At 49.4% G+C, this 21,170-nt stretch overlaps 3 protein-coding genes across 3 annotated transcripts; all 3 read left to right on the forward strand.

Moving 5' to 3' along the window:
• The first annotated feature begins 10,556 nt into the window (after positions 1 to 10,556).
• On the forward strand, positions 10,557 to 11,108 carry BDZ83DRAFT_354587 (uncharacterized protein). The gene is made up of 3 exons (XM_060502542.1): positions 10,557 to 10,652; positions 10,752 to 10,787; positions 10,887 to 11,108. The coding sequence occupies exons 1-3, from the start codon at positions 10,650 to 10,652 to the stop codon at positions 11,043 to 11,045; spliced, it is 198 nt and encodes a 65-aa protein (XP_060364488.1). The 5' UTR covers positions 10,557 to 10,649; the 3' UTR covers positions 11,046 to 11,108.
• A 294-nt stretch (positions 11,109 to 11,402) lies between these two features.
• On the forward strand, positions 11,403 to 14,051 carry BDZ83DRAFT_700424 (uncharacterized protein; the record flags this gene model as incomplete). The annotated part of the gene is made up of 6 exons (XM_060511428.1): positions 11,403 to 11,906; positions 11,966 to 12,033; positions 12,095 to 12,231; positions 12,868 to 13,226; positions 13,290 to 13,358; positions 13,416 to 14,051. 6 exons carry the CDS (start codon positions 11,403 to 11,405, stop codon positions 13,845 to 13,847), a joined length of 1,569 nt encoding a protein of 522 aa, XP_060364489.1. The 3' UTR covers positions 13,848 to 14,051.
• Positions 14,052 to 18,267: 4,216 nt separating this feature from the next.
• BDZ83DRAFT_752676 (uncharacterized protein) lies at positions 18,268 to 20,520 on the forward strand (the record flags this gene model as incomplete). Its single annotated transcript, XM_060514236.1, has 7 exons — positions 18,268 to 18,366; positions 18,437 to 18,498; positions 18,585 to 18,717; positions 18,779 to 19,306; positions 19,372 to 19,743; positions 19,814 to 19,942; positions 20,020 to 20,520. The coding sequence occupies 7 exons, from the start codon at positions 18,268 to 18,270 to the stop codon at positions 20,518 to 20,520; spliced, it is 1,824 nt and encodes a 607-aa protein (XP_060364490.1).
• Positions 20,521 to 21,170: the final 650 nt, after the last annotated feature.

Below are 21,170 nucleotides of genomic sequence, written 5' to 3' on the forward strand. Positions count from 1 at the left end.
CGTGGGCTCTTTTGCGATGGAAGATGCTGATCCTTCTCAATACCAAGACTTTGGCAGCGAAGCGAACTTAGCGACGGGAAGCGAATTATGTTAGGCGTCGCGCAGACCGACAGTTTTGCGAGACCCTCGGAGCCTGGAGGGACCCTGTCGGAATGGCGGCTGAGAGATAGGAAATGTGATAATATTGATGAATATTTCGCTGATGAATTGACGAGTTCGGACGAGCGCGATGACAATTGACAGCTCAGGGCTCAGGCAGCGGGAAGTCAAAGAAGAAAACGTGCGCCCGAAAGGGAAATGGCTGACTGGTTGTTTCTCAGTCGTTCCTCAGTCCTTTGGCTGTGGCTCCTCTCAATTGGTTCTTCGGTGATCCCCTGGGCGGCCCCACTCCACGGCCAAAGGACGGTGCGGATCCAGACCCACTTGTGGCAGCTTCCGTCGCCACCAGCCATTGGCTGCCTCCGATGATTGCGCCTTTCCGTTCTTTGATTGGCCGATGAAAGAAACGCTAAGATTGATTGTCTTTTAAGCGGGTCCTCCAGGGAGAAACATTTCCCCACGGTCCCGGAACAGGGGTCCCGCGTACCTTTTGCAGTAATGGAAGTCTCCACTTTGCTGACGGCTGACGGCATCCATGCACCCGACCCGAGAAAGCTTTGATTACGAAATCCTCTTTCCCTTTCCACTTTTGGTTTTCCAAGCGAAGAATCTTGCGGCCGAGGTTCGCCGAGAGCGAAGTTAACAAAGACAAACTGGGAAGCCTTGCCCACATACCCGGGCAAAATTCAGACATCACTCCAAACTGCAGCACCAAACAGAAAATAAAATAAAAACCAAGTTTTTTGGCCCCCATGCCCCTTTCGGAGGTTACAATTGAAGCCCACTCCAGTTGAACTCTAATTCTTGGCCCAGCAGTGGCCCGGCACGCGCGAGTGCGGAGCTGGCTCCGATTTCCATCGACGCAAATGGACACTGATCGACGATATCTTCTTTCAACGCTCAGCTGAACTCTTTTTCGTTCAACCGTGTCATTCGCCTGAGTACCGCAGATGAGACCGATCTAACGACCGCTCGGATCCACCCTACACATTCTTCAACCACCCAGGACCTACACTAGACTCAACATAGCCTTGGTAGACGTACGAATAGAGCCGCCAGCCGCAACTTCGCAAGAACAAGCCGTGCCAAGTTAGGTATTACACACCGCGAGTCAGCAAGCCTAGTCCAGCTCTCGCACTGATCTACCACAACTCTCTCTTATTCTGCAAGTGATTGGCGTCGCCCTATATGCAAGGGAGACACGGATATTGACTCCAGCCTTGAGCAGACGATCTTGGACCATGCCACGTGATAATGCCTTGTCAGGATGAAGCTTTGACGTCTGACAGACTACCCGCACGAGTCCACACGACAAAGACCAGGAAAACCTGGTATTAGGGTCGCCGTCCACCCGCCGTTCCCTCGGCGAGACGCCTCACGGCCAGACCGAAGCATCTCGGGCTTTTGTCTAGGGACCATTCCCAACTGAAGACCGCGGAATCCACCCGGCATTTCTGATCGGGAATGTCTCACTCCTTTCGGATACCAGGATCATGGGGTAAAGATAACAGCATCACGGCCTGCTTCCTATTTGTCAGTGGGGACAACTTGAAAACTTGACTTCCTGCGTCAGGACTGATCCCGATCATGCTATGGGGTTGCTTGCGTGGCTAGGCTAGCCTTGGCTGCCCTATTTGCAAACGGCAAGGTTGAAACGTGCTTAGCAAGTTTACCCCACAGAGTAACGTTGCAACATCACTGGATAACTCTGAAATGAGGACATCTTACCTTATGGCGATGGCTGCATGACAGGGAGAATGTAGACATGTTCTCGGCTTAGGGACGGTTGGTGATTTGGATGACATTATGCGGCTGGTCCAATGGCAGCAACCAGAATACCGAAGCATACCGATGAAAAGCGTTTCTACGCCTTTTGCAGGCATCTTCAGAGCCATTTATCTCTCGTCGCTCTAAAAGGCCCGATACAACTACATGAAGAAGCATACGGGTGCTGGTTTGAAAGTTTGATCCCTCTCACCCATGTTCCTGGCCTCATCGCATCATGAATGATAAGTTCTTCTTCGGGTCAATTTGCAGCGAGATCTCCTGGATCCGCATGGGCAGCCTCGAGTTTCCTCAATCTTGAGCCCTGTTCGCTTGGTGTAATTATTCATCCAGCCAATACCCTGTCGGCTAAACGTTTGGAATGAGGACTCCAAGACTCCGGCCATCAATGTGTAGTAAAGAAATGCGAGCCAAGTTCCGAAAGTGCTGGAAGTCTTGTCACAAAGACAGAAACGTAGCACTTGAGATCTTGAGACATGGCCATGAACTCTCGGCACTTTATCCCTCGTAAGGCTTATGGTAGGCGAGAGCATAGTTCAATTCACCTACGCCGTGTTCCTTGCCATTTTACGTATTGCAAAGAGGTTGGGTGCCTTGATGAAAGATTAGCACCTAGATGCCTTTCAAAAGTAGTGATCAAGCTCGACTTCAAGCTTATGTCTCGACGTTGTTGTTGGCGAACATATGCGAGTCTTCCTGAACAGAGGGCGGTATGGATTACTCTTCCCCTGAGCAGATTTCACTGCTGCTGAGAATAGGGGCAATGTGACCTACCAATAACCTGGCTCGATTGAACTCTCCCTGCCGCCACGCGAAGGCGAGATCTTGAATCGCGGTGCACTTGTAACCAATGAGAACTCCCTAGAGGCGATGGTTTTTTTTTTTTCAATGTTGGCCGTTAGCTTCTACAAAGTCCATAAGAAGGCAATGCCGCGCCGAGCGGGCGGGAGTTGGTCATCGGGTCAAGTGTCTCGGTAGCCCCTGAAGGCGCGTCGTGGAGTATGCAGGCTGATGGGGTGATGAGCTAGGGCTTGAAGATCCAACGCAACTCATGTGCGTTAATTCCATTGTCATGTTGATTGCTTCTATCCAGCGGAAAGAGTAACTATGACGAAGTTCCATTGGTCCGAGTAAGTCTTTCGTCATACGCCTGGAGTGTAGATCACCTGCAGCAGCGGATGGCCACTGCCAGTCAGAGGCAACTCACAGTCTCACATCCCCACGAAGGAATCGTCGCAATAGCGATAGCTTCCTAGTACATGGGCATCCCTTGAACGTCCGCATGGGGAGAATGGCTCGATGTAAGGGTGTCTAGACTCTACTGGACTAGACTTTTGTGTTCTGGGCCTTTCATACATCTCTGAGCAAGCTTGACTGATCACTAGATCGTCGGCTCAAGTATCCATCTTGACCTTATACACATGTCTTAAGCGTTGATCGCGCTTCCCAGGTTCTCAGCAGGGAGATCATCGACAAGTCAGATAGCCTTAACTACTTTACCGCAAACTACGTATACTTATCAAGTTCTCCTGATAGCACCGTAGGTGCACAATATCGCCATTTCTGCATTGAGCTGATGAAATTTGCAAGGACCTGCATTTGAGATAGACTAAGGGGGCTACTCGCCGTCTCTATCTAAGCCTTGTCGCTACTGATCTGCTTCTGTCGATGCGCGATCCTCCCACAGCACCATCTGCAGCTCTCTACCATCCCAAACTTGAATTTGATGTATGAACCACGCTCTCATAAGCCTGCGTTCGTGAGTCGTGACGCGTTTGCGTGGCGCCGGGAATCTCCTAAACTAGCTCGACTAGCTTCTCTTTAGCAGAACACGCCTTGGTACGTGTCTCAACCCGCTTTTTCAACATCACTAGCATCTTACTAAAGTAGGTTCTTTCTTGGCATCGGATGATGGATCGTCGAGAGGAGTAGAACGGTACAGAACGAAGTGAGACGCTTGCCAAAGAGACTTGAAGACGTGGAAGCAGGGTTGAGATTGTATCTGGGGAAGGTGCCCAGTCTGGATCTCGAGATTTATGAGTCGATGGGATGCTCCGCTCATCCATGTCTCTGGCTTTATCGCATGACGAAGCAGAAGTTCTTCTCCGGCTGATCTAATATTACACCGAGATTCTAGCTGCTTAATCCTGATTCCTCTCCAAGATTCTGTATTGCTCCTCCAGTTGACTATTCGGCTCTACGTGTGAAAAATGCTTCACGGCATCCTCTCAACTAGGGGACAAAATGACTTACCGCTCAATGCAACCTGTACTGAGGTTCTATTTTAATTGCTGCTATTACTGCCAAGGTACTCTTACTATGAGCTGCTTTAGTTTGAAGAAATTCTCCAAGTAATGCACTCCGAGAATCCATGGAGGAAGAAATCAATGATACGACAGGTTGCAAGTGGTGATGGGAAAGGGGGTCAACTTGACTGGCTGACACACTATTATTCTGTCGCCCACTGGCATTTCTCTTTCAAGTCACAATTGTTGCAAAAGACTACCAACGGCACAGTCCATCGGTGTGTCGACCTGGGATAAGGAGTCCTTAGCGTTGCCATATCCCGTCCGAGGCAAGCATAAATATGAAAGATTATTCAACATCTTACTCACATTTCTAATCTATTAGCAGGTACCTGAGAGGAGCGGTGGGTGGAACTAGAAACAACCCCCTCTTGAACTCCTCAAAGCGTCAATCGCAGACGGCTCGCCCCATAAATTACTAGCCAATAACTGATAATGAAATCGAGTCAGGAATGTGACGAGTGGTCTTAACGCTATATACTGTCGAGGTTTGAAATTTGGGTTATGTGACCTGTCGACTGCCTCACTTTCTTAGATGCATGCTCGCTGCCATGAATGCAAGATACCTCAGGCCGGACACGCTGTCACACTAAATACCTGTAAGGGCCCGTCACTTCGGCTTCTGGAGCATCTTTCAGTGCTATTTGTCGAGCCACCTCTGTAAAGGCCCGCAGAGCACAATGCCGCGTCCCGAAACCAGGTTGCAAGATGTAGGGCGGACTGGCATAGCCGCCCAACTGAAAGTTTTGCAAAAAGAAGAGTCAGAGGCCTAACAGGCAGCTATGCCTTCAGTTGCTGTGCGAGTCGAGTCAGAAGAGAACCGTTTAGCAACCCTTGCACCTTTTTTGGTCGTAAGTTGGTCTTTCGTCTCCAACAATGAGAGATAAGCAGTTTCGATTGGCGCAATAAACAGCTAGATATTTCAAATACTAGAGACAGCTGTTAGTTATGGGACGAGTCTTACGATAGTAGAAGCGCTGTTCTGGTATGCACAATAATATATATGTCTGGCTTATGAGGTATGACCGCCAGCGAGTATCCAATTTTGTGGTTCTCATAGGACTTGCATACTTCTTACGTCCTTGAAAGACCACTTTGGTCACTGTCACATTGACCTGGCCCAATGAAGTACCCAGAGATGGGAGAGATTCCATATGTCTCAAGCCATCCGGTATTGGTAATATTGACAGATCACATGCAGCGCAGGGACTCGGACGATCCATGCCCTCACAGTCCAAGGCAACCCCACGTCACCCACCTACTTTACCTACGCATGGGTGTCCTATTCGGTACTGCCATTGATTTTCTACACCCCGAGGTGTGAAGAGGATGCCTTGCTTTACGTCATTGTGAGCGTATTGACTCGATGTCTACGTGCTTCATGACATGCATCCAGGTTGCGACTCTAAGGGGCTGTCGGTGCCGACGATGGCATCGCGGCACGGCTCTCCAAAACACCAGACTTTTGGCTAAGCTTCAGCATTTGAGAGGGATATTGAACCAAAAGAGCGTATCTCAAGGCCACCAAACGCCACCCTAAGCCTCTCTCCGGAAACCAAAGCAACATTTTCACACTCCATTGATACAGCAATGCTTTTCTCATCCGCAACATTTGCCTCGATGCAGCTAAAGGAATCGAGTCGTCTTCTCTTAGAGTCGCTTCAGCTGACGCTCTATTGTTCTCATCATGAACTTGTCTGAGTAGACCGCTGGTGTTCTACTTGATTATCGCGCACAAAACCGAACTACCCCTGAACGCGTCTTGCTTGTTCGTAGAAAAGGCGGTGCTGCACGTATCAACCCACTTTTGATGATCCCTATAGCCTGGCTCGCTTCTTCTCGGCGTCGGATAATGTGCCGTTGATGTATGGGCGATGAGTCCACCCCACTTCGTGCGCTTGGTATCATGGGATACCCCGTTTGGAGTCCAGTATGGGAAACGTTGAGCATGAGTGAATTAGGATGCCAGAGGTTAGTGTCGAACAATCTATACTGAGTTTACGGACAATGATACCTCGTACAGTCTTTCCCTAGTGTAAACTGTATCGAGGATGGTGTGCTGCAGCCCAAGTCCGAGGGGGTTATGCTTATTCGTAACCAATCGTAAGCCGACTGGGAATGTCATACCTGTGGTTTACTAGAAGTAACCAAAGCCGCTGTTAGAAACCTATGACAATTTGAGAGACTTCACGTTTCAATGCAAAGATTGCTCTGACTAAACGGTATATTCAACGAGCGACATACTTAGGTCATTGCTTTTGGGCTACTCGTGACCAAATATTCGGACCCCGCTTGAGAAGTCTGGTTTGACCGAGTGAAGCCGCACTAGATAGTACAGCTGTCATTGCTCTATCCTACAGATCTCATGGTTTGCCACGACGAAGGCTTTACGCCCTAGTCAGCACCCTGCAACGTCATCTTTTTTAGCCACCTAGAACACCCTGAGAGCTTGAGGTGCACCAATCCCTATCCCTAACTATATGTAGTAGGAGCTGACTATTAGTCCGGAAAGAACCCAACAGTCGGTGTATCAAAACAATCCATTTCAACATAGTTGTCACTAAACAAAGAATCAAGTCCCTGGGATTTTTGGTTGTCATAGGCTGACTCGGAGATGTCGGAGTCTTGAGAAAAGAATTACTGTGGGCAAGATCATAAAAACTGAATATAATTTCTTTGAATATGGAATGAGTTCACGTGAAAGGTCGGTTGCACATGGTCTCACGACCTTTGGATTATGCATACCCAGCTGGATCGGAAGTCGACATATGGGGATGAGGATGAAAACGCTACCGGGAACACTCTAACTGAGAGGGGGATCGCACGCCAATGTGATCTTCTCAAGATGAGATGTTCTTGCTTATTTCACTAATTCAATATCTTATCAAAAATGAAGTGACGCGTCTTAAGTTTTTCCTTAACTTCCAGAGTTCTAAAGTGCTGGTCATCGGCCTAAGAAATATGATACTAATGTATCTCGAATGGGCTAAGGCTGTTGTCAGTACTCAACGCCAATCGCAAAGTTATTTAGCACTCTCTGATTGATTTTGATAAACGACGAGGCTGTATGGACTGAAATCCTCATTTAACAAGCCAGGGTATGGTTGTGGAAGATGGGTCGCTCTACATCGTCACCTCATCTGATCATCAGAAGACGGTCTCTTTTGAAAGGACTCGATGCTGCTGCCTGCTCATTGGCCTACCTCCAGCCCGTCGAGACAAAAGATCTACTTGGAGCAAAGAGAAATTCACTTGACTGGATTCTATACATGACGAAGACACTATTGCAGTGACACCGGCTTTCAGAGGGTGTCTGTTTCGCGCATCTCCTGTGACATCGATATTCCTCAACGTCTTTCCAGCAGCCGCTGCTTTTCATGCAGGCTATGGCGGGGTTTCAACTCAGCTGATCGGTAAGAATCATAGCTGAAGGTCAATGCTCCTCGCAGACGGCATATTTTATCGTGGCAGTTGCGAATTGGCCATGATTTCACCGAGTACCTTTCTGACCATAGTCAAAAGTGAGTGACTTAGATCGGCGATGTTTGTGGTGCCTCAGGATGGGTACAAGCAGGTGACGCGTTTGAGCTTTGCGATTGCTGCAGATCTATCCGTAGCAAATTTCTTCTTCACCAATTGAAACCCCGAGCTTCTGAACACCATGAGCAGGCAGCCGCAATAGCGTGCCACAGGGCCAATTCCAGGACGTTCAATCAGTGCGATGACGGTAGTCAATTGCCAAAAGTCCTAGCAGGCTATCGGGCTCTTCTGGCTGATCCATAAACGCACTTTCATGCAGCTGAAGAAGGTCTGCAGAGTAAAAGGCAGTAGCCCTGAAGCGATGTGAAATACAGGCGGTGCTTGGCTGCGGGCGGATGGACCGATGAGGCAGGTCGATGCAGCAGGTCGATGAGAAGTAATATTACTGGAGTGATGATGTTCTCGCCCATTGACCAAGCTATTCGGGGAAGATTTGGTTCGGGTGTGAGGAAACACATCGAGGCGGTCAAGTTTACGACTGAAGCACTGGCATCCAGAGAACCATCAAGCACAATGGCGCTCAGGAAAAGATCACATGGACTTAGACTGCTGTGCGGGTCATCCATTCAGGGCGAAGCTCTTCCTGCAGCCTGCGGGGCTCAGCGGACGGGCATGATGCGCAACTCTGAGAGGCAAGAGATTCGGTGACAGGAGCAGTCGATCTGCCTAGGTGACTATGATCGCCCTCCAGAAGAAGCCTTTTCTGTGGTGCCATCCCACGATCGTGGTCTGTTTGTGGTGTTGCAGCTACCCATTACTCTGATGGTGGGAATTGTTTGGCGTTAGCGAAGCCGACTTCGGGCAGGCCTGCTTGAGACACCGAAGACTCTTGTGGTAAGGTATGGTATCACAAGTGATGCGAACGACTACTACCTTGGCATGTTGCTGTACACCCGACACCGAGACCGGGGAGATTGGCACAACGCTTGGTCTCAACGCAAAGCATGCGAATCTTGGGATGGCTCTCAATGAGGGGTGACTTTGAGTTCTGGAAGCAAACGCGATGGCTCAGGCTGCAAGGTAAGGAGAGTGGCTATGGGCATGAGGGAGGCCACAGATGAAAGGCCACACCAATAGGCAAGGTTCAAATGGACTTTGGGTGCGTCTTCGAGGCCCTGCAGGTCAAAAATGCACAATCAGGCCTGGGACCAAAGGTGGCGCGTGGGTAGGTAACCTGCATGAGTCGCTTGAGTCAAAGTGCTCGAATCGTAAGCCGTACTTCGACCGGTGAGATACCTGTCTCACGAGAAGCTGAGGAATGTGTCCATTGGAGCCACGACGTCGGGCGGAATGATCAAAGATGCGGCGGTTGGTGGTGATCAATCATCCGTCGGGCAAGCGCAAAGTTGAGGCGAACTAGTTTAACGTCAATAATGAGAAACTGAAATGGACGATGATGATGATTGCCTCTCATACGCATGTGGGTATAGGCGCAAGCAGACGTTTCGGCGTTCAGAATGTGTAGATGTGCAAAGGCATCATCAACGAATGATATTGCCGCGACCAGAAAGCGATGCGATGGTTTTTGTGCTTTCCGTCTTGGACTTTTCCCCAGACATTAGCACAGCGCCACATACCTTGCATGGCACGCATGGGTACGTACCCTAGATAGGCAGTGCAGATAGACTAAGAACCGAAATGGCCAGGTCGTAAGCCACCATGGACTCCCCTGTGCCCAGCCGAGTCCCGATGTTGGATCAAGTCGCAGCCGTGCGAAGAGTCGAGTAGTCGACCCCCCTAAATGTCTAAATGTTGTTAATTTGGGAGATGCAATAGTGTGATGATTTGATATGCAATTTTAGATAGTTTGGCCCCTTCAGAGGCACAGAGGAGCAGACCTGTCGTCGTCGATTCTGCCTCCTCCGCTTTCCCCAAATCTCACTTCATTACGGATATCCGGATCAGCACACGCAGAAAACTCAAAGGCCGGGAGTTTATCCCATTTGAGCACAAACTCCAGTTCATCGCCAGCAACCTTGCCATGCCTTTCTGTGCCCCTGATGCCATTGGGGGGCAACATGTTCGTATCTGGAAGCAACACATTATGTATGAAAGCAGGTTTACTTCTTCGATACCAGCAGCTGGAAGCATTTTGAGACCATGAGACTCAGGGAGGGCTGGAAGAAGAAAACGGGAAAATGTATCACCTGGCTCTCGATAGGGTAGAAATCTACACTAGACCTCAATTTGTAAGCAGTGCAGACAGCCCGATTTCTGCGGTGGATTACCAGAGGCACATGTATTTTCGGCGTATCCGAACATATGTTTTCTTACCCCTAAATATGTTGGTAGTCTGCACAGAAGCCTAGAGTCAAAGCAATCAAACTCTGGCAGTCTGGTACTACCGGGGACTCCAGCGTACATTACTACATGCTACGGTCTGCCCCACCGGATAAACCGGACCGGACTCGAACGTCTAAAATTGTTAGTAGGTGATCGAATTCGAAATCCTTGTCCTATTCTCCTGAATCGTACATCCGGATTCATGTCCTTTTGAAGAAAACAAACAACCTATGTTTGGCATGGTCGTGGCGGGCAAACAAATTTCTCGTGGAACACGCAACCAGCGCATTTGAATTCCTCCCTGAATGACCCAACTTTTGTATAATACCCCATTGGTTGCCTCTCGAGAGAAGGCGACCCGGGCGCCTGGCCAATCTTCGCAATAGCCTCCACACCACCCAGCGGTTCCAGCCCGAATCTTTACCGCCCTCGACACCTAACGTCTTCATGCCGCCCTGATCTTGCTGGCCGAGTTGTCCATGTGATCATTTGCATGGACTCCAGACACACTACATGCAAAGACAAACCAACAGCCACTGCAGAAGGGCGTTGCAAGGGGGTTGGAACGTGGCCAACCGTAGATCCTTGGTTGTCTTCAGAGAGTAAACTTGGAGAGACATCCATTACGTCCCAAACATGGTACATAATGCGCCCTTTTGTCTATATTCCCAAATCCCGTTGCTATAGACTCTCTCATATATCAATTTCTCAGCCACTGACGGGCCGTCCCACCAATAGCCGCCGCGCAAAAAGTATGCCTTCCGCTGGACCTGCGTGCGTTATCCCTACATATCTCGTTGCTGCTTGCAGGCTTTTCAATGCGAAGCTGTCTGAACGACAAATCTTCAAGTTACATACTGATGGTAGTGACAGTGCTATTGTGGCCAGGGGGGCATGAATGTGGTTACCGATCCTTGCGTCAGCTGCGGATACCCTAGGTGTTCGCGTTGTCGAGTGGACAAACTGCACGTCCGGCAACACCTACATCACGATACTGCCCACGACCAACACAGCCACAGCGATCATACGTAATAAGGGAAAACGCGGAAAAACTCTGAACTCCATTAAGATGTCTACTTAGTATCGTACATACGATCAACCCGGAAAGCTCAACAACACTCTTCACACAGGGTTCTTGGCTCAACGGGAAAAATACAACTAGAAACGAATCGCATAACGTTTATCAGGGACCTGAAGACGGACGACGGAAGAGAAAAGCGAGGGTAATAATTGTGATATCATAAATTGGCGGAGTTTGAGCATTTTGTTGTTGTTTATCAAGAGGGTGGGTGGGCAAAACGTTATCGAAAATCGCGCCATCGAGGTCGAGATAATACGAGTTGACAGACAACGAATAATTGCGAAATCAAGAACGGAAGTGGATTAGCCATGACTTTACCGCGGTTGGGAAAGGCTTCAAGCTATCCTTCCTCAGCCCACTCCGCGGATGCTATAACAGAACCGGTTGAACCAACTAAGCTCCCGAAGCCACTCGATGTGCGGATCCCAAATAGGGTCGAGCAAGCGGGACCATTCCCATGGCCCGAGCGGTTCTTCAACAGAAGAAAACTTCCCAGCGACTGGGAGAATACTCCATGGCTTTACGCCACCCTTCGAGACATGGAACAAGACCTAAAGTGCCCCGAAGAAGAAGATATATTGCGCTCTTTGCGAACCGAAGAGAACTGGGCTCCAGACCAGTTCCGACTTGATGTTTTCCTCGATATCATCCAGGGAAGAACACTTCAGCAGTTGGAAGAAGATGGAGACGGGGTGCCGGAAACCAAGGTAGCCCTCCTCATTGATAGCAACAACGTTGGCAGTAAACCGGAATTCCGACCTCTTCTCGGAGGCCTATCAGCAAGGCAGTTGTTGAGAGAGGCGACTAAAGAGGTATGCCCTTTGGCTTCCGAAGAGTAGTGGATAACTCAAGTCTAACGCTTTAAACATAGCGCTATGAACTCGATTATGAACAATCTACTGTGAGTAGTGGCTTCGTCGAGGCAGAACGCAGGTTGATGTGAGTCAGGCAGACACATGTACCTGTTTGCATCTCCAAATACTTACCTTCTTGCTGGTAGCTACGTGGTTGACCTAGATTCTTGGTCTATTCTTGCTCTTCTTGGGTCCTCTCCGGAGTCTCTCTACAGAGAAGTGACTGAGTGCATCCTTAACCACCTCTCAGCCAAGAGCGAAATTGGGGTTTCTTTTGCTGTAAGTGGTGAAACCTCATATCTATCTTTATTCTATGGAAGAAACGTGTTCACATCTTGGGCAGACGGAAGGACCAGAGACATTTTTACTCCAACTTTCCCTCCCGTTCAGAGCCTTACGTACAACGGCCGAACCAAGGACTGACGATCGGAGGAAAAAGTCGAATGAGGAACCTCTAAGATCATCAATGGACATCACGTTTATGAGAAGATTCACCAAGATACCTATTGAGGCCACGTCCTTTGACGTGATATACTCAAGCCACACAAGTGCAATTGTCACGGGTTCTGATCAACATCGCTGGACTGGAGTGGCCTTTCTTGAGAGCTGGTACGAAGACGCACTCGACGATGAACCACATCCCGACATGGTAGCCCGCTATGGCAACGACAAAGAGGATGGGCTGGATTCAGACCCACTTTGGAGAGGTAAAAGCGATGTAATGAGGTCTTCGTGGGAGCCTCGTAGCTACTTCATTCGCATTCTTCAGATCCGTCTCAACCAAATCAATGGCGAATGGGAATCCCTGTACTTTCATGTTCACAAGGCTATTGCAGCAGCGGTAAGATTGTTCCCCGGATTTCTCGATTTCCGCATGAGCTTCCAGACTGACAGGGCAAACGTACCTAACTATAGGTAGGACAGCACAAGAAGCTTCTTGATGATTTTTTACTAGCGTCTCGCAACCTAAGAGCTCAACAAGAAGCCGAGAGAAAGCTCAACGAGTGTGAGATGATGGTCAAGGAAGCTGGAGACGTTCTGAGGGATCTGAAAAGGACCCTTGGCGAGACCCTAAGTAGCGCCGCGGTTTTCACGGAAACCGACGTGAACTACTTTCTACATCAAGATGGCCGAGTTGGAGATGCTATAGATTGCATGATGCCTTTATCTCAGATCCGGAAAACATTGAATAAGATGGGCCGGACTCACCGAGACATCGGCGAGCTGCAAGGAACATGCGAGTCAATGCTCGAGAGTGGTATTCGTGGGAGAAAAAAGGTAGATTCACGCACGAAATCCTTCTGACTACTCTGAAAAAGTGTACGCTAATATCTCAATTAGTCTATGTTGACACCGAATATGAATGCGACGAATACGCTGGAGAAAAGAATGCTGTTGTGGATAACAATGGTAGGTCGGACTGGCAATCTCAAAAGGTCCGGGGTCAATGGCTAATATGAACGACAGATGTCCCAACCACTCCTCAATGTAGCCGCGATCTTCAGCTGTGATGGCATTATCACTTTTCCGCGGACATGGTATAATTTTCTCTACGCTCTCTTCTTCATGGTAGCTGCTATGGGGTCTATTGTGGTCTTATTGCTCAAGTTGCTAGAATCTGGCGTCAGCCTGTTTGAGAGCAGAGCTGGAGGCCAGAGTTCCGCAGAAGAGACTAGCGACTGCTCACGAGAACGCGGCGGGACAGGCCCGGTGGACGCCAGCAACCGCTTGCCACCCCGCAGATCCACATGGTGCACAAGTGGAATGGGGCACATCCAGAGACGACACGCAGGCGACATTGGGCTTCTCGATTTACCGGGCCGGAGCGTGTTGGGTCAACCTGCAACAATAGGGCCGAGTCTCAACAAGCCTTCAACTGCTGTCTTGGCAAGACGCTAAAGCTACACCGAAGCTCTTGCTCAGGGGACCTGACATAGAGTTTGGCACTTCGAGAGCACGCCCCAGAAGCCATGCCAGATAATGACACCAGTACATCTTACTCCGTCGTGTTCGGAACAATAGGAGATGTCAGCAAGGACCTGACCGCTCAAATTACGGGAGCACTGCCAAAAGTTTATTCGAGGGAGCTCTTGAAGTCTGGGGTTGAATTTATCTGCTTAGAGTTTAGTAGCTCTCCGTATTCAACAGTTATTCGACATCCGCCAATGAAAACATATCAATTAAACCTTAAGTTTCAACACCCCCACAGAATCCATTTCTCCCATTTTCAGCCGTCACAATTATCGCAATGGCCAGTCAGTTGCAGTTGCGCGCCGGCCAGAGTCGAGGTGCACACTGATTGCAATTTCGCCATGATGCTAGACTCGTTCGCTGAGAAAGTAAAGGAGGCAGCTTGCCGATAATATATTAAAGATGGGCAGTTGCGCACGAGTGTGGGCTGGCCGGCGCCAAGTGTGTGTGGTCAAGTTAGCACAGCCTGGTCAGCTGACCTGTACGATTCCAACGTCTAGACTGAGATGTCTAAAAGTCAAGATTGAAGAAACGGAAGTCATAGGTTGGAAGGTCATCTGGCTGGACAAGGCCGGAATACCTCATGCAACAAGCTGCTAGTGGGGCTGACGATGCTTTCATTGAAATTGTTGGTCTCTTCTCAATTGCTACCTTATCTTGTCCGTCCCATCTTTGTCTTCAACCATTTGATTGGACCCCTGAAGCTCTGGGTATCAACAATACATAGCCGAGGTAGCGTTCAACAAAGCCAATGGAATTGATTGTCAAGTTACGACGATGGTGTGCTGCGACGATGAAAATCCGGGGTAAATGGCATTTTGGTAGCGGTGTTGCTTCAGCCAGGTGTGGCATCCGTGGATTTAGCCGACTGTTGTCTTGTTTCCTTATCATTGGACACAGTACGTCGTGCAACATTCATTGGGTAAAATTGTGGTCATCGTCGTCCGCCCCGTGACGAGCAAACTGACTTGCATCTGGTGCACCGCTTGCTTCCACAATCAGTACCTTACTTGGTGCCTAACGACGCCGCCCATCTGGTACAGGCGAGCCGTTGAGTGATGGAGGCTGTACTTTTGAGTGGTATTTGGGCACATGCTGCAGAATCAGAGCTCATAATGGAAACCATCACGGAAACACACCCCCGATGAAAGCACCACCTGAAGAGATGTCACATGGAATGCCGCCTCTCTTTTCACTGGCTCCGGCACTTAGTCCTGGTTCGTGGCAAAAGCTGATTGAGACGTTCATGACGCTGAACGTCAACACGAAGGTTTTCGGTGAGGTCTGACGAGTGAAGTTTCCAGGCAGTCATTTCCGTCATGTTCGGTCAGCGAAACCGATTGCATGATGCTGTTCATTTGGTTGTATGGTTTCGCCAGTAATACAGTCCAACGTTGTACAATAGCGGTGAGACAGATACACAGCCTCAGTGGTAGTCAGAATGCCGAAATCGGAGGGTGTTGTGTCTCATCTAAATCAGGGAGACACCGAGAAGATTGCCGCGTCGCACAAGATGTGACAAGCTCGCGGGTAGAACGTTTCGCTGCACTGGGGAAATGAATGACGCAGGTTGACGGAGGACAGGATGTGCGGTCAAGATAAATGACAAATCTCCTGTCGGGTTGGCCAACCGCTACCTTATCTCAAAGCTTTCATGAGATAGGGGTGGTGTCAGGTAGGTCAGCTTGGCTCGGGTGGGTTCGGGTTAGTAGAGTGCCCGAGTGGCTCATTGTTTGCCTTTTATAAGGCGACGGATGACGGTCAGGCCGGAGACATGGCAGGGCATCATATTCAAAGTGCATATTTGGGCTGCCCTCGCTCCTGCAAAGGTTCCTGACGCAGTTCAACGTCGAACCTGAAGATCCGAGTCACATACTCTCCATAAAAATCAAGGTGTGTTGTGTGTGGGTGCCACCCGCGAGAGGACAGCACTTTAGAGAGTTGTTTCTATTGGAGCCACGATATGCTTCACGGTACAACATTCGGTCAGCGGTTAGTGAACATTCCGGTCCGAATATGGCCGAGGACTGGTCAAATGATGATTTGATAGACGGGGAACGTTCAAGCGCAGGGTCGGACAAGCGTCTAATTCAGTTTGAATTCTGGTTGTTCGCTGTATGGATCTCCCTGCCAATATCTGCATGCCAATGGTGCAACAACCGTTTCTTCGGGACGGTGCCTAGGCGGGTGGGTCCTTCTTGACAGATGCGGATACCGTCACGTGTTGTGCGCATGCTGCATTTGGACACCGACAGGCTGATGACATAGTCACTTCAACTTGCCCTCCACATCTCCACCCAACTGCGTCTGCACTGTACTTATCCGCCGTGGTTTTCCAACATGGCCTCTGGACCGAGATACACCAATCAATGCGACACGTATTTCCTTTGAGCCGTCTACCCGACCTTCGATGCTACTTTTGCGACAGACCTGTTGGTCCATGTGCCCCTCGAAAGCTCTAAGATTTTACCGCGGTTCAATTCTCAGGGGGTTGGAATTTGTGCTTGCTGCAAACTTCCCTCTGCGCAATTGTTTCCCGTAGTTCAACTCTCGAAACACACTGGACACTGTGTGCTATCGCGCAGATTGCGCTATTGTTTTTAAATGGCTGTCGAAACGCAGGAGCCAGGGAGGCTTGCCGGACCAGCCACAGCAATTTGCTAATCGTAACTCACCGTTACTCACCGTAACTCACCGGTACAGCCAGTGTACGTCATGTGACCTCTCAACGTCAGACAGGATGTGTTGGGATCAGTTGCATGTCTAGACGCGACATGGAAGATGGAAGCCATCATTTTTGCACGCCTTGCGTTCCACTGCTTGAATACTAGGTCAATTCACCGGCCAATGAACGGCGCTGTGCTCAATTGGTCTCCCTGACGAATTTCCAACAAAACGGGCATGCCCAGCCCAATCAGTCTAGACGACAGCATCGAGTCGTCCACACCACCATCCGCATTAGTTCGCAACTCCGGTCGAATCCGAACACACTTCGTTCGCCTCAAATCCAGCCGAGAGCGTGATCAAATTCGGTCTGCGGTTGCAACCTATGCAGACGCGCCTAACGACTGGTTTCGAAGGGTAGGCCGGGGGGAGTCAGAGGAGAAGAAGAGGCAAGGCGAAGCTGCTGCAGGAGACAAGTCATAAAAGCCTGAGTGAGCATCATCCGAAGCCATGGTACGACGCTTCCCGTCTTTCAATATCCATCCAACTCTACATCTAGCTTTTTGCAACTACTCGCATATTACCTACTTAGCCACTGACGGCCCATTCCACCGATAGCCCCCACGAAAGAAATACGCCTTTGTCTGGACTTGCGTATGTATGCCATAGCTAATTCAAACCTCCGAGCGGCTGAATACGCGACCCACCTCGTCAATTGTCACACCAGCTAACAGTTTCTCTCGGTAACAGTGTTATTGCGGACAAGGCGGCATGACAGTAGTAGTCGATCCTTGTATCAACTGTCGCTACCCACGCTGCTCTCGGTGTGCTGTAACTAGAGTACACGTCCGCCACCACGACCATAAGCTCTTGGGCCACTATCACGGCCAAAACACGACCTAGACTCGAAAAAAATAACTGGACATATAATCTGTTTCAAAAAGTGGGAGTTACGAAGGGCGTTATACCAAAAAGCGATTTCTTTGCGGAGCCTAGACACCTTTGTACAACAAACTACGAACACAAAATCGGCGTGTATAATTCGGGAATCAGGAACGCAAAAGTTTTTAACAGGCTGGGAGACACGAAAGGAAGACTGTTAATTTATATTCGGGCGTTGCTCATTCCCAACTCGAAAAGAGCAGGGAAACTTTTACAATACTACTGCTGGCCTTGAAGAATGCAGCAACTTTTTGATCTTCCAGCTTCCTCTTCAGGCGATTCATTATCACACAAGGCAATGAGTGTATCCGCTGGACCCGTAATTTCGACCTCGACCTCGCCGCACTTTTCTCCATCACTAGAGCCAAGAGATAGCCGACTCAAGAAGGAGGGTTGGCAGGGGCACGGGCAAGGTTATGGGCAAGCCGGAGCATTCTCGTGGCCGCCCAGGTTCTTCAGGCGAGAGGCTATCTCAGAGAACTGGGAGAATACACCCTGGGTTACGGCCGCGGTAGAGACCAAACGTGAAACTCTGACCTCAGAAGAGTCAGTGGAGGATAACAACACCATTTTTTTGACTCCGGAAGAACCTGGGGAAGAAGACACCATCTTCTTTTTGATCACAGAAGAGAATTGGGCAGCGGACAAATCTCGTGTAGCGCCCCTTGTCGCCTTTCTTCAGCGTGCAACACTGGAGGGGTTTCAACAAGTAAACAGCCACATTCCGACTGACAACATTGCCATGCTCATTGACGGCAACTTTTCGGAGAGCGAGATCCGTCCCCGGCAGTACCTTGGCGCCTTGTCGGCGCTGAGATTGCTAGAGGAGTTGCAAAAAAAGGTAAGTTGTACCAGTCTCTTCGATAGGGCTCCCTAGAAGCTTAGATGCAATCAACACTAATCGCTCGTAGCGCTACCATGACAATGCTGGTGATAAGGAGGTTGATTTCATTGACGCAGAACGACGTCTGATGTAAGTTCGGCAATGTGACGAAAGCTGTGAAGCATTTCAAGAATAAATGAAAGCGTTGAGAACGCTGATCCATATCGTTCGTGTAGCTATGTCGTTGATCTAAGTCGCTGGGCCGTTCTTGCGCTCGTGGGATCTGCCCCAGAATCACTCTATCGGCAACTGGCCGGCTTCTTACTCAATTACATCCTATCCAGGCCTTGTTTAGGTGTGCATTTTTCGGTATGTAAATGGGGCTCTGACTCCTCGAATCAACCCTAGCAGCTAATCTATGTCTCTCCAGACGGAAGGCCCTGAAACTTTTGTCATTGAGTTTTCGTTTCCATATTGGGTATGGCGGACGTCGAAGACCTTGATACGAGACCATCGCGCCAAAAGCTCAGACGAAAAGTCCCTCAGGTCTTCACTAGATGTTTCATTCTTACGCACTCTTGCTGGCTCTCAATCCGATATCGAGGGCATCGACGCCATCTACTCAAGCCATGTTAGCTGCATCGTAACAGGTTATGATCAGTTTCGTTGGACCTGTATTCTGCTGTGCGAAGCATGGTTTGAAGTCGAAGTCATTGGCTTGCCGACCCTCGATAGCATCGCACGATACGAAGGCGAGCAGCAGGATGTGGCGGAGTCGTTTGGTGTGGTCAAACCCTCAGATCCTCTACTTCGTGGAAAGAGCGACATGTTTGACTCAACAGCTGAAATGTGGCTCCCTCGCCCCTATTTTCTTCGCGCCCTTGAGATTCGCCTAAGGCAGATCTACACAGAAGTTGATGGTGTATTCAACAACATCGATAGATGGATGAAAGGCATTGTAAGTCAAAGTACTTGCTGAACAACTAGTCGAAAACAAATAATTCATCTAACTTTCTGCTATAGAACGAGCAGCACCATCGTCTTCTGCAGCGCCTGCACAAGTCTGCGCGTGATCACCAGACTGCCACAAGATGGGAGGATATCTTGGATGAATTGGACGATTTTGAAGAAAGTATTTCCGATGCAGAAGGGATAGTGAAATCCCTAGCACAGACTGTGGAAGAGATCGTTTCAAGCGGCAACTTGTTCATGACGACAGACGTGAACTACTTCCTCCACACAGAAGGACGGCCAGGTGATATGTCAGCCTGCTACCCTTATCTATCGCAGATACGAAGAATCTTTTCAGATTTTCGAAAACTGCGCCCCAGATTTGACAAACTACAAACCCAGTATCAGGAAATGATCAAGCATGGCAAGGCTGCGAGAGCCAAGGTAAGTCCAGTCGGCCTATGGGCGGACAGGTTGTGAAGCAGAACCGCATCAATACTGACGATAATCAAAGGCCTTACTTCGCATCAAGCTCAACAAAGTCCAACAACCTATGGTTACTCCAAGTTCAATCTCAGTTCCAGCTTCTGCTGTGACGCACCAACAGTCCATGGTAGTACGCGTTGCATCTTGGATGACTATTGTGAGTGTTTTGCCGCATAATCACGCATCATGTTGGAATGATGTAGTCTTAGACCAATCGATTGACTTTCGTGCTAGATCTCTCAGCCTCTTGTCAACATAGCAGCTGTCTTTGGCTGCGACGATATCGTCAAATACGGTCGGACGCCTGCAAATTTCGTGATCTCACTTGCACTAATGAGCCTGGCTATGGCAGTAATCATCGGGATCTGCATACGGCTAGCCTCTGGGAATTTTGCATGGCCGTTCACCAACCGCTATCGACAAACGGGTACCGCGACCACCGCAATTTCCAATCTCAGAGACAACCCAGAAGAGACGATTGATGGCCACACAGCTCACCCAGTTCAACGGTGTCCTACATTACACACAAGATTCATGAACTGGTGGCAGGGATACCGCGTCGAGGATCGCCTGCCTTTCAGGGCGGCCATTGCCATTGTGCCGCCTCCGCCACCGAGTATAGAACTCACTGTCTTGAGTTTCAGGAGCGACACTGACTCGCGAGAGCAACACGACCATTCAGATCAAGCTGCCCCCGAAGCTGGCTCAGTTGTTATGGCACATGATCGATCGTGAGATGAGACTCAAGAGTGCGTGTTGTTCATCGTAAGTCTAGGTTCAATAGCTTTGAGACACAGTGCACCTGGCAGGCTGGGAAAGACATGAAGCTGGGTAGGTATCAGGTTTCGGAACGTTGGGCATGTACCCTTTTTTGCTCAATTTCGAGCCCATCTTCCATGGATCTTCGAGGATCGTATGCTGACTGGATGCGAGAACATAAAGACTTTGCACCAACCCCGTCATTCACCGAGGTCTCACTTTTTGGAACCTTCGAATACTAGATGGACCTTCATATCTAGACCTTAGTGCCTTGACACGCCACGATTCAGCGTGGCAAGGACGTGACACAATCTATGTGCGTACCCGTAGAATCTCGCGAGGCTCGTACTTGCGCCAGCCCGTGCTCCCGCTGTCTGACTCAACTTCTGGCCAATACGCGCCTCTATTCAGAATCAGAATCTCAAAAAGTGGCGGAGATCAACGAGTGTTTGGTACTGAGAGAGGCGTAACTCTTCGAGTGCACGGGCTAGCGCAATTCCGAGCCTCGCGAGGTTTTACGGTATCTTGAGATCGAAAAGAAGAAATTCTTTGAGACTCCCAAGTACGAGAATGAAGTTCCAATAAAACAGTGTATTGCCCACCCAGCACTTCACTCGATACTTTTT

This window comes from Colletotrichum acutatum (assembly GCF_030867785.1).
Source record: "Colletotrichum acutatum strain CBS 112980 chromosome Unknown BDZ83scaffold_52, whole genome shotgun sequence".
Lineage (NCBI taxonomy): Eukaryota > Fungi > Ascomycota > Sordariomycetes > Glomerellales > Glomerellaceae > Colletotrichum > Colletotrichum acutatum.